This window comes from Bos mutus, chromosome 26, assembly GCF_027580195.1.
Source record: "Bos mutus isolate GX-2022 chromosome 26, NWIPB_WYAK_1.1, whole genome shotgun sequence".
Taxonomy (NCBI): domain Eukaryota; kingdom Metazoa; phylum Chordata; class Mammalia; order Artiodactyla; family Bovidae; genus Bos; species Bos mutus.
In genome coordinates this window covers 28,229,744-28,242,438 of record NC_091642.1, presented here as the reverse complement: position 1 = coordinate 28,242,438, position 12,695 = coordinate 28,229,744, and the positions used below count along the sequence as shown (strand labels likewise).

General features: G+C 50.1%; 1 protein-coding gene across 1 annotated transcript; it reads right to left on the bottom strand.

The window, feature by feature from the left end:
* Window positions 1-1,128: 1,128 nt before the first annotated feature.
* Window positions 1,129-7,197, bottom strand: LOC102270532 (steroid 17-alpha-hydroxylase/17,20 lyase). The gene is made up of 8 exons (XM_005888047.3): window positions 6,758-7,197; window positions 5,021-5,159; window positions 4,593-4,822; window positions 3,744-3,830; window positions 3,126-3,341; window positions 2,638-2,807; window positions 1,999-2,102; window positions 1,129-1,498 (listed from the first exon to the last, which is right to left on the bottom strand). Exons 1-8 carry the CDS (start codon window positions 7,052-7,054, stop codon window positions 1,215-1,217), a joined length of 1,527 nt encoding a protein of 508 aa, XP_005888109.2. The 5' UTR covers window positions 7,055-7,197; the 3' UTR covers window positions 1,129-1,214.
* Between the last annotated feature and the right edge of the window lie 5,498 nt (window positions 7,198-12,695).

Here is a 12,695-nt window from a genome sequence, read left to right as displayed (position 1 = left end):
TTGGGGCCTCTGTCTAGGCTAAAGAGCAAGGGCCAGTTTCTCCCAGGGCATCTCAGGACATCGTTTCCTTGCAGACTGGCGAGCAGCCAAGGTTTAAAGATGCTGGTTTTAAGGTTTGAAGAAGGTTCTGTTTTCTAGTAAGACGTTTACAGACTTCCTGGGGTTTGGGGGTGGGGAATGGGGACAGAGCCTCGGTGCTTCAGCAAAAGGCTGCTGTGGAAGCCCTTCCCTGGTCATGGTTACTCCAGTACAGAACAAGGAAAAGGAGACCTACCAGTCTTTGGGGAACAAGACAAGAGGAAGGGGTAGTGGTGGGTTGAGTTTGTGGATTACAGACACCTCTCCCAAAGACAAAGCTTTGAAGTACACACAGCAATCTCTGGATCAAAGCCAACATGACCTGCTGCTCTACTTTCAAAGTGTAAACTCAATCCCACTATGTTTTGCCATCTCCACTGCCATCCCCAGGGTGTAAGCCACCATCGTTTTGCTCTCAGGGACCAGCACAACCTCCCCCCGCAGCCCCACTCTCATCTCTCTGCAGACCAGTTTCCACTTGGATGATTTTTTAAAAATATGAGCCAGACATTTCCACCTAAATGTATAAACCCTCCTATGACTTCCTTTCATATCTGGACTAGAAACCAGAACTCCTTTCTCCTACTTGGAAACATTCCGCGGGGCCTGGCCCTGCCTGCAGTCTGACTTCATCAGGGACCATTCTTCCCCTCATTGGCTCGAGCATTGGCCTCTCCTACCTTGAGAGCCTCTTCCCTGATGCTCCCTCAGCAGTGGGCACCTCCCCCCAGTCTTCATGCCTCCCCCACCCTTTCATTCACAGCAGCCTCCCCCACCTCGGCCATTCCCCTTGCACCATCAGCACTGAATATAACTGACTCCAAATTGACTCTAAAGCACTTATGAGTCTCTAGAATGTTCATTTGTCAGCCCTCACTAGAATTTTAAGTTTCATGAAACCAAGGAGCCTGAGGGTCCAAATAGTAGGTGGCCCATAAAATACTTGTTGAAAGAAACGAGTGAACAAATGAGTGAGCTGCTCAGATGCCTTTGGAGAAAGAAACTGTTTTATGTACATCACTGCCAGGGCTGCAGGCTGGGAAAGAAGGCAGAGTGGGCGGGGAGGAAGAAGGAATGGTGGGAGAGGATGGGGGAGCTCCTCTAATTCTGTGTGGTGGGGGTCACATAGGGTGGAGTCATGAGGTGCTACCCTCAGCCTGGGCTTCCTTCCAGGCCTGGCGCACCTCGATCTTCACCTTGAAAGGTTTGATCTGCAAGACGAGACTGGCATGGCCCTCCAGAGAGGGTAGCTTCCCATCATCCGGGATCTCCAGGTTGAACCTCTGCAGCAGCCGGGACATGAAGAGGAAGAGCTCCTGGCGGGCTAGCATCTCACCTACGCAGGAGCGGGGTCCTGCTCCAAAGGGCAAGTAGCTTAATGATGGCGAGATGGGTTGCGTCCCGTGGGGGTCCAAGCGCTCTGCAGACACGGGAGGCGTCAGCCAGGGGCCAGGGTCAGTGTCAGTAGAGGAGTAGGGGGAGGACAAGCCCTGCCTGGGGAGCCCCAGTCTGAGAAGGTGGACAGCCTTATTTGGGTGGGGGCGGCAATCGTAGGAGAGATAAATGCCCTGCTCTCAGGTAGCCCTTAATCACACAGAGAAGATGGAATATTCAGGAAGGATGAAAAGGTGTATTAAACATGAAAATGGCACCATCCCACAGGAGAGGGGGCTGACTTCACAGGAGACATATGCCTATGGGCCTTCTCAGAAGAGGAGGCTGCAGTTGGTGGAAGGAGAGTGGGGAACCCAGCTGTGAAGAATCTGGGTAAGTGTAGGGTAGGCTAGGGGTGTCAACAGGTCCATGTAGTGGGAGTCAGGAGTCTTCTAGCAGGAAGCTTGGCAGAAGGGAAGCAATGCTGGAGAGGTGGGCACAGAGGGGGCTGTGTGGCTGGCGGGGCAGGACAGAACAGGGACTCACCGGGCATGAACAGGTCGGGATGCTGCCACTCCTTCTCATTGTGATGCAGTGCCCACAGGTTGACCACAACGTCTGTGCCTTTGTCAATGGTAAGGTCGCCAATGCTGCTCCAGAGAGGGAGAGGAAAAGAGGGTCTGGAGTATCGTCCTTCCCCACCTTCTCTGCCCCAAGTCTCCGTGGTCCCTACCCTGGGGAAAAGAGTCCTTTGCTCCCTCATGCCCGCTCCCTCATGCCCACTCCCTCATGCCCACTCCTGCATCTTCTCCTCAGCTTCTGCCAGATTGAATATGAATCCAGCCCTCTCTTCCTGAGTAGCACTTAGGATCAACACTTGTGGGTCTGTTAGGGCCTGTGGGTGTGCATATTGAGCTGGTGCGTGTGTGCATGAGTGCGTGTGTGTGTGTGTTGCGGCTTTTGGATTGGGTAGGAGCACGTGTCTCCCAGGCAGCGGGCAGCTTCTGAGGGAGGTCAGGTCGATGGGTCAGTGGGTGTCAGTGGGTAGGAGACACACTGGTCAGTAGGTCGTGGGTACGATGATCGGTTGTCAGTGGTTGACTGTAGGTTGACCAGCCAGCTGGAAGGGTCAGATGCTGGGGGAGGGACCAGGAAGGTTGGATGTTCCTGGGAGGGAAGGCACACCTGGAGTCAATGACAGCCTTGTGGGGGATCAGCATAGGAGCCACAGGCCGGATTCGAAGCACCTCTTGGATGGTCGCCTCCAGCAGGACAAGGCGGTTCCGGTCACTGATGGTTGGGGTGCGATTGAAACCTATAATTTGGTCAATGTCATGCTGGATCCTCTTCTTCAACTGGGGTCCAGACAGGGTGGATGTTACCAGGATGTATCAGCCCAGGAGGAGCAAGGGCTTAGAAGAACCTACTGTCACACCCAGAAGGGCAAGACCCTTCCCAGAGGTGGCTCTACAACCCTGGCTTTGCTTGCAGAAGATGAGGCAGCTCCACCCAAAGGCCAGAGCCAACCACTGTTTGGGTAAAGGGTGCAGCACAGTCATCCTGCGAATCCTGCGAAGAACCCCCGAGATACTGACTCTCCCTTTCTCTGGAGCAGAGGTGAGTGTGCCTGGGGTCAGGAGTGCTTGGGAAGGCTCGGGTAGAGAGAAACTCACCGAAGGATGGTGTAGCAGGTAGGCCACGATCCACTTTATCACAGACGTGGTGGTCTCCACACCAGCCCCGAAGATGTCCCCTATAGTAGCGAGCATGTGTCTATTTGAAAGCAGCTTTGAATCCTGGTCTGGGCCAGCATTGTTATTGTCTGCATTCACCTTGGCTTGGATCAGTATGTGCAGCAAGTTAGTGATGGAATCACTGCTGAAGTTCTCCTGGTTGGGTGAGATTGGGAGACGATGAAGAGAAAGGAGCCCCATCTGCAACCCCTGCCATACTCTCACCCAGACTGTAGACACAAAGGCTTCTCCCACTTGGAAATGAGGGAGTGGAGTGAGGCTAGTCAGGACCCATGAACTGGTGGAAGTGGAAAAAACACTGGGCCCTCTTTAAATTTGCAGGGTGGATGGGTCCCTTCAGGGTCCTCTGCAGTTCCTCACTTCTCTACTCCTATTTATTTATTTTTATATTTATTATTAAGTCAGGATTATTGAGCACCAACTCTATGGCAGGCTCGCGGCTAGGTGCTGGAGCTCCTACACTGTCCAAAATGGACCCTACCCTGCTCTCCTGCCACTTTCCACCTGACTCGTCATCTCTTCTGCTCCATCACCTACCTGACATTTTTCAAGGATTTCATTCAGCAATTCATTTCGCATTTGAACACAACCCTTCATCTTTTCCATGGCTTTGCTGGGGAAAATCTGCAAAGTGGAAATGTTAGATTCTCCCTGGTGAGTTCCCACTCTAACCTCAACCTTCAGCCAGAATGGAAAGCAGGACAGGGACCCAGAATGGGACCATCGGTGACAACCAGGACAATTCCAAACAAGGGAGAAAGGAGTCACCTCCCCTCCCCCTTCAATCAAACGTCTAGCACTGACTGAGATTTTACTCATGTAACACAGACTTGAGTCTCACGGCATGATTAAGTTCCTTAACTTTTTGAAGCCTGTATTTTCATCTGCATGGGGATAATAAACCCACTTCCAAAGGGAATGCATGATTAATGCATGTGGAGCTTTGGGACTGGCACATGGCATTTCCCAGGTGCTCAGCGGGTAAAGACTCTGCCTGCAATGCAGGAGACGTGGGTTCAATCCCTAGGTTGGGAAGGTGCCCTGTAGAAGGAAATGGCAACCCATTCCAGTATTCTTGCTTTGGAAATCCCATGGACAGAGGAGTCGGGTGGGTAACAGTTGTGGGGTCTCAAGAGTCAGACACGACTGAGTGAGTAAACAACAACACCAACAACGTTATCATGAGTATTAAAATGCATAATTTAAAAGCTAAACCTATTTCTGTAGAGAAGCAGCAAGATTTTGAAGAGTCAGAGGAGGTAGAGGTCACTGTAATTGAGGTCGTCAGAAAAAAAATGAGGTCTGGAGTGAACCGTAAGAGGAAAGAACTGGGGATACGATCAGGGTCTGCTGAGGTCTGCCCATAGGACCTGGCCCCATCCTCACCTTCAGCACAGGGAATATGTCTAACAGAACTTCCTTGCTCAGAACCTCCAGGATGCCATCATTGACATTTTGTATGGCCTTCAGGGCAGGATCCTCATTCTTGAAGGAGAAGTTGAAGCAGATAAAGCTGATTATGTTGGTCACCGCCAGAGAGAGAGGCTCGGACAGATCTATGGCCTCTCCATGCTGGGTGGCCAGGAAATCACAGAGCACATTGGCTTCCTGATTAACTGGGGAGAGAGGGGTGTGAGGGCGGGAGTTGAGTCATCCCTTCACCGCCACCTCGACCAGTTCCATCTGAATCGAAGAGAGCAGATGTCCAGCAGATGGCAGTGGTAGCCAAGAAAATGTGGAATGGAGGTACCAGAACCCTCTCCCTCCCCAACCCTCTGCAGGCTCCTTCAGCCCAGGGCCAGCCAGGCACTCACTGATCTTCTCTAACTTCAGGTTGCCATCCTTGAACAGGGCAAAGGCATTCAGTGCCAGCTTCCGATGCAGCTGCCAGTGGGCACCATGGTCGGCAAAGGCAATGCCCTTTTGGTTGTCTGACAGGATGTCTAGAGTGGCCTTTGGAAAGCAGAAAAGGACATAGGACTCAGACACCATCCACCTGCCCTCCCCGAGGGCAATGAGGCTGGTAGCTGTTGCGCAGCCTCCTTATAGAGCTCCCTGCTTCACTCCACCCTGACTGCAAGGCCTTGGCAGAACAGAACCTATGGCCTGATACTCCCAGTTCCAACAGAGAGACAGAGTAAGGCAAAAGAAGGAACCCTGAATTAGATTGTTCAGATCAATGACAGGGTGAGGCAGCTGTGATGGGATGGACTCTCTAAACTTGTAGGAGCAGAGATTGAGGACACACCAGGCCCCTACCCTTCCCTGGGTCCTCTGGGGATGGGGGCAGCTAAAGGCACAGCAGCTGAGCCCCCTTTAGATCTCCCTTCCATTGCTAGCCATGTGCCCAATACAGGCCCACATCGGGAGAGGCACATGTCTTATCCACCCAGCCTAGACATGGGCCAAGCTGCTTCTGCCCAGAAGACCCCCAAAACTATACAGGTTCCCCCAGACCTTCTGTCCTCTATCCCCATATCTGCAGGCCCCATCAGACTAGCCGCCTCCTTCTTCTTTGCCCTGGAGAGAAGAAGCCCAGCAGAGATGGGAGAGGGTAGTTGGCCCAAGAACCAGGCCGACTGGCCCAAGCAAAGAAGAGTCAAGCCTTGGTCTGATCAAAGATGAGCAGCCAGGGGGCATTGCCCAGGACATTCAGGGGAGTCCCCTCAGCCAGATGCTGTACTGGAGGCTGGCAGTGTTCCTGGTTGACTAGCTCCTACTCCCTTCTGCCCCCAGGAACAAACAGAAAGCTCGACAGGTTGAATCTTCAGCGTCCTCCCCAAAAGTGCTTGCATAGGTCAATTCCCCAGGGCTGGAGCAGCTCGAGGAAGCCCCAGGGAAATAGTGATCCCAGCCCTCCAAGAATCAGGGTACTTCCCCCTCACAACTTTTTGCGGAGGACAGGAATCACTAACCCGTTTTCCATGTGAACAGTGTTGATCAAGGCTAGTTATTGAGAACTTCCAGCACTGGGCTAAATGCTTTACAGGTACTCTTTCAGTGAATCATGAGAGCTCAGATTTCAGGCTCAGAGAGCTAGACTCTTGGGCTTTCCAAGTGGCTTAGATGATAAAGAACTTTTACACAATGGGTGAGACCTGGGTTCGATTCCCGGGTCAGGAGGCTACCCCAGAGTAGGAAATGGCAACCCACTCTAGTATGCTTGCCTGGAGAAATCTGTGGAGAGAGGAGTGTTGTGGGCTAGTCCATGGGGTTGCAAGGAGTCGGTCAAGACTCAGCAGCTCACACTTTCACTTTTTCAGCTGGGAGAGATAATGTTGTAAGGGCTCCCTGACCCCCTCAAACCACCACTCCCACCCTGTCCCACCTCCAGAAACAGCCAGAAAATAAAGTCTTCCTTTAATTCTTCCTGCCTAGCTTAGAAGCTGGGTGAAGTCTGAGGGGTCACTCCCCACCCACAGCCCCACCAGGTTGTTATTGGAAGAATCACAGGTTGCTGGAACTAGAAGGGGCATTGCAGGCATGGCCTTGGCTGAAGAGCTCAACGTGCCCAGGGGCTGGTGAGGGGAGGGGTCAGAGGCATTACTTACCACTTTGGGACGCCCAGAGAATTCCTTGCCCTTCTTGAGAAGCACCTCCCTGGCCAACTGGTGGTGTCCAATCATCACAGTAGTCTTGGAACCCAAACGAAAGGAATAGATGGGGCCATATTTTTCCTGCAGCTTGAAGAAGTTCTTGTGTTGCTGGCCACGTCTGGGGAGGAACGGCAGGCTGCCTACCAGGGGCAGGGATGGGAGGCTCCTGGGGTACTTGGCACCAGAGTGCTTGGTCTTGGGCCAAAATAAATAGGCGAGGGTGAGCAGAAAGACAGCCAGGAGCAGCCACATTGTGTCTGGGTGGCAGCAGTCAGGACAAAGAGCTGTGGAGTGGCTTCAGCCACCTTAGGGTGCAAGAAGGCCTTTTTAAGGGCTCCCCTGACCTTCTCCTTGACTTTATGTTAATGCTCACCTTGTGGAAGTTTATCCTGCAGCACAGCCAGGAGTCCTCTTCCAGAATGGGGAAGGGAGAGGAGGCTTCTTTCAAGAGCTGGCTCCACACCAGGGCAAACCCCTAGGGGAGGGGCTAGGTAAGGGCACAGATAGCTAGTCCCTGTCCCTTGCTCACTGTCCATCAACGTCTCCAGAGTGGGCAGAAGCAAATGATATCTGGATCAGGAATCATGGCTCGGGACTCTCTGTATTACGAAATCACAATCAACAGACAGCTATCCAATTTTATCAGCTGAGCAAAGTGAGGCTTCCCAGGGTAAGGCTTGAATAAAGTCACACAGATAGTGATGCATTGAATGCAGTTCTCTTCATTCCATGTTTGCTGCTTTTGCCTGGGGGAGTGAAACCCTTGTGTTGAGATCAGGGGCCCTATTGTCAGACGGGTTTAGCCTCAAATTCTAGCTTAACCCCTTTCTTGCTATATGACTTAAAAAGGTTTAGTATGTTAAAGTATACATAGCATGAAATTTGCCATTTTGAGTGTACAATTCAGTAGCATTGAATATACTTCACAGTGTTGTACAGCCATCACCACTGTCTACTTCCAAAACTGTTTTCTTAACCCCAAACATAAAGTATATCCACGAAGCAATAACTCCCCCTTCGCCTCCCCCCAGGCCCTGGTAAACTCTAATCTGTCTCTGTGAATATGCCTATTTCACTTAAGTGGAATCATATAACATTTGGTCTTTTGTGACTGGCTTGTTTCACTAGGCGTAATGTTTTCAAGGTTCATCTACTTTGTAGCATACGTCAGAACTTCATTCATTTCCTAAATATTTGTTTATTTGGTTGTGCTGGGAGTTGGCTGCAGTACTCAAGATCTTTAGTCTTCATTGCAGCATGCGGGTTTTAGTTCCCTGGCCAGGGATTGAACCTGAGCCCCCTGCATTAGAGGTGTAGAATCTTAGCCACCGGACCACAAGGGAAGGCCCCTCCACTCCTTCTTATGACTGAACAATCTTCTAGTAAGCGGGTATGCCACCTTTCGTTTGTTCATCCTCAGTTGATGGACACTTAGGTTGTTTCCACTTTCGGCTACTGTGAATAATGCTGCTATGGACAGGGGTGTACATGTCCACAGCATGTACATAGTATCTATTTGGGTCCCTGTTTTCAATTTTGGGGGTGGTAAATACGTGGAAGTGGAATCGCTGGGTCATATAGTAACTCTATGGTTACTTAACCTGTTTTACGGAAAAGGAAATGGCACCCCACTCCGGTATTCTTGCCTGGAAAATCCCATGGGCGGAGGAGCTTGGTAGGCTGCAGTCCACGCTAAAGATCGGACAGGACTGAGCGACTTCACTTTCACTTTCCACTTTCATGCACTGGAGAAGGAAATGGCAACCCACTCCAGTGTTCTTGCCTGGAGAATCCCAGGGACGGGGGAGCCTGGTGGGCTGCCGTCTCTGGGCTCGCACAGAGTCGGACATGACTGAAGTGACTTAGCAGCAACCTGTTTTAAAATTCAGTTTCCTCTCTATAATGGGAATAACAGTGGAATATACTTCTTGTTTTTTAAAGTTTAATGTTCATTTATTCATTTATTAATCAATTAATTAACTATTGGCTTCCAAGACCTTAACTTTTCAAAAGCCCTTTGTTCCCAACGTTAGTGTGGACGATGCTCTTGCAGGATGCCTTTCCTTTTGGGTCTTAGACAGGTAATGGAACGGGTGGTCTGGGGATTGGGTTCGGAAAGGGAAGAGGGTGGGAGCTTACTTATCGCACTACTGCTTTGGGTGGAGGGAGCCTTTTAGAAAATGTCTCGCAGTTATAGCAGGCCAGCTCCCTTACAGAATTTTCCAGGCTTTTCTTCCTGCTTTCTAGTTGCTCCTTACTCCCCTGGCCACCGGGTTCTTAACCCCCATGTATCCCTGAGCTCTTGCTGGATTATCTGTTCTGATTTTCCATGAGACACCGTAAAACCATTGCCAAAGCCTTAGTGAGGAAACAGTTGAGGGGTGAGGCCGGGAAGGGGAGAGGCGGAGCAGGATTCCTGATCAAAACCCCTTTTATTCCTTCTCCATTTTGATTGGGTTAGTGAGCAGAGATTTCTTCACAGTTCTCTGCTTCTGAAGAGATTCTGAGTTGGGGTGGGGGGCCTTCTTTTAAAGGGAAGGGCTCCTTTTAGAGACTTTCTCCTTTTAAGCCTGTGGTCAGGGCTGTGGGTCCGAGGGACGTCCTGAATGTTTCAGAGGGGTGGGGGTGGGACTGACCACACTCTGGTCTTCCTGATGGATTTTTCCAAGCCAGCAGACCCCCGTGGCAGAGACTTGAGTACTTTGTGAGCTGCCGTTTGAAGTAGGGGCACTTGAGTTATAGCCGGTAACCTAGTGTGGAATGAGAAAACAGTAGCGACCAACTGCGGTCTTCTGAGAACACAGCTGTTGCCAACTATTTGTTCCAGGGCTTCTGAGATCAGGCCACCCCCGCCCCCTCTTTGGTCTGAGAGGCAAGTCTGTATTGGAATGTGTAGCTGTAATCAGCAGCGGCTGTAAGCGGGGGTGGGGACAGACACACACCCTTCTGCTGCCTGTTCCTGGATGAGAAAAAGCCACAGATGTGATCAAACCAGAGTCTTACAAAAGAAATATATATGCTTCTAGGGACTGCTGTTTAACCTCATGCTTAGAACAGGACTAGAGTGTCCCTTGGGTGGCCTGAAATTCTTCTAAAAGTAAGCTTTTCTGAAAAGCTCCACATGTTCTATTACTGCTTTTGTTACTGTTCAGAGTTCCTTTGATGCAGAGACAGGCAGAGAGAGTGGGGACCCTATTGGAGCACTTCCTCTGTCCCTCAGGAAGGGCTGTCCTTTTGACTTGTGGGCAGAGTAAGCCCTGGCGAGGATTTTGAGCAGTGTTGGAAATAGGAAGCATCTCATGCTATGTCAGCAGGTGGGGAATGCTGCTGCTGCTGCTGCTGCTAAGTCGCTTTAGTTGTGTCCGACTCTGTGCGACCCGAGATGGCAGCCTACCAGGCTCCTCTGCCCATGGGATTTTCCAGGCAAGAGCACTGAAGTGGGGTAACATTGCCTTCTCCGAGATATATATATATATACATACACACACACACGCGCGCACATATATGCTTTCATATACTATTTCCCTCTTAATACACATTACACACCTATCTTACGTGGATTGTGATTCTGTTTCTCTGGTAGTTGTGCTGAGGCTTACAGAGGTAAGCCACTTGTCCAAGGTTGATCAGCTAGCTAGGGAAACTAGCTAGGTCATTAACGTTTGTTTGTTTTTGGCTTTTTTTGTTTGGTTGGTTGATTGGTTTGTTTTGTTTTAAAATTTTCAAACCCAGGCATTTTGATTCCAAAGCCTGGTGTTTTCCTTGCTATCTACCGGTGTCTATGAAAGTGGAGTTGGATTAATGCATTGCTCCCGCCGGGGCATGTTTTCTGAAGTTTATTTCTAGGTGGCCCAGGTACCAAATGAGACGCGTGTCTCTGAGTACCCTTTTGCTCTTTACTCTGTGGAAGATTCTCATGCACATCGCATCTACTGAATAATGCCACTGCACTTAATGAATGTGGATCTGGCACAGAGGATAAATAAAGCACCGTGCTTCTTCCTAGAAATCACACTCTAGTGCAGTAGTTCTCAAATGCATAAAAATCACCTAGGAGTGGGGTGATTAGAATATAGATTCAGTAGGTGTGGGGCCAGGGCCCAGGAATCTTCATTTCTATTAAGTTCCCCAGGTGGTTCAGACCTGGTAATATCTGGCCACACTTGGAGAGATTCCGCCTCAACTTGGCCCACACCCCTCACCCCCTTCCCTGCACTTTAGTAACTTTGGTATAATTATAAGACAGTGTGCTAAGCCTGAAACAGAGGACCCCCAGGGACTAGGACAGCAAAGGCTGGGAAAGCATCAGGCTTGGGGAGCAGGATGGGCATGGAAGGCTTTCCTAAGAAGGTGATACTTGATCTGAGTCTCGAAGGATGAGTAGGAGTTTACCAGACATATGAGCCAGGGAAGGAGCATTCCAGACAGATTAGGTTGGGAGTGTTGTTTTTGTTTTCTCCTGCAGATGAGAAACGACACTGTCATCGATGAGTCTTGGTATTAGGTATTCCTGAGATAAGACAAGGACCTTGCTTCAGCAAGTACTGGTGTCCTTTATGACACAGAGAAGGAAGGAAAGCATGAGGGGCCTCAATCCAATAATGAGTGTGGCATGAATTCAGTGTCTATAAAGGGCAGCTAGGCCTTGTTGTTGTTTAGTTGCTAAGTTTTATCCTGCACCTCTGACTCTTGCAGCCCTAATGGACTGTAGCCCACTAGGCTCCTCTATCCATGGGATTTCCCAGGTGAGAATACTGGAGTGGGTAGCCATTCCCTTCTGCAAGGGATCTTCCCAACCCAGGGATTGAACCCATGTCTCCTGCATGGCAAGTGGATTCCTTACCACTGAGCCCCAGGGAAGCCTTAGGCTGTTTTAGTTCTTCCAGTTAAGGACAGCTAAGACAACCCCCTGGAAGCTACAGGGTTGACTAGAGAACAGTGTTTGTGCTTATTGGGGCTGAAGTTCTGAAGAGAATCACCTGCTGTACTTTTGGGCTGTGGCACCACATGGCACATTTTAGGTATAACATGTAGTTGAGCATGCCATCCCTTCCTTATCTGGCAAGATCAGAAAATGAGTTTTCTGGTTAAGAGGGAATCTATCCTGTATACCTAGCAGATGGATTACTGATTTTCAAAGAACAAGATTACAACAGAATGTTCTTGGTCTGCGATTTGAATGAATTCTATTTCATGTTTAATTCAGAAGGTATTGATTTTATAATGCTGGAAGTTCTTGTGACCAACATCTCTATCTGAAAAGTATTGAGCACCTGTTCTACTCACAGCATGTTGTGGATACCAAGGGGTAGAAACTTTATCCCCGTGCTCACAGGTAGGGGGCGTAGAGCGAGCTCACGGATGGTGGAGCTTTACGCAGGTGGCGGCACGTGACATTAGGAGCGGAGCGGCACGGTTCACGGGTGGAAAGGTGGCTTTTGCAGGTGGTCCTTTCCACAGTCCAGTGGTCTCGGTTGTTGCACAGCAGGTGTGTGGAAGGACCAGTGCGAGTTCTAATTGCTGGAATGCAGCCTGGATCCATCAAGACGATAATTTATATTCTGCATCTCGAATGTTGCCTTTCTCTCGGAAAATTATCCCCTGAGATGTCCTCACTGAGGAAGTGTGATGATCCCTGGTACTGAAATAAGTCGTCCCCAGCGACGCTGTGGTGGGTCTGGGGCCCTTTCAGGCAGTGTGCCCTTCCCAGGTTGGAATGTATGGGGTAGAGGCACAGGGGGCTATTTACTTTTTTTTTTTTTTTTAATTTATTTGTTTATTAGCCACACTGGGTCTTCGTTGCTGCGCGGGCTTTCTCCAGTGGGGCTGAGCAGGGGCTACTCTTCGTTGTGGTGCGTGGCTTTCTAGAGCACATGCTCAGTAGCTGTGGTGC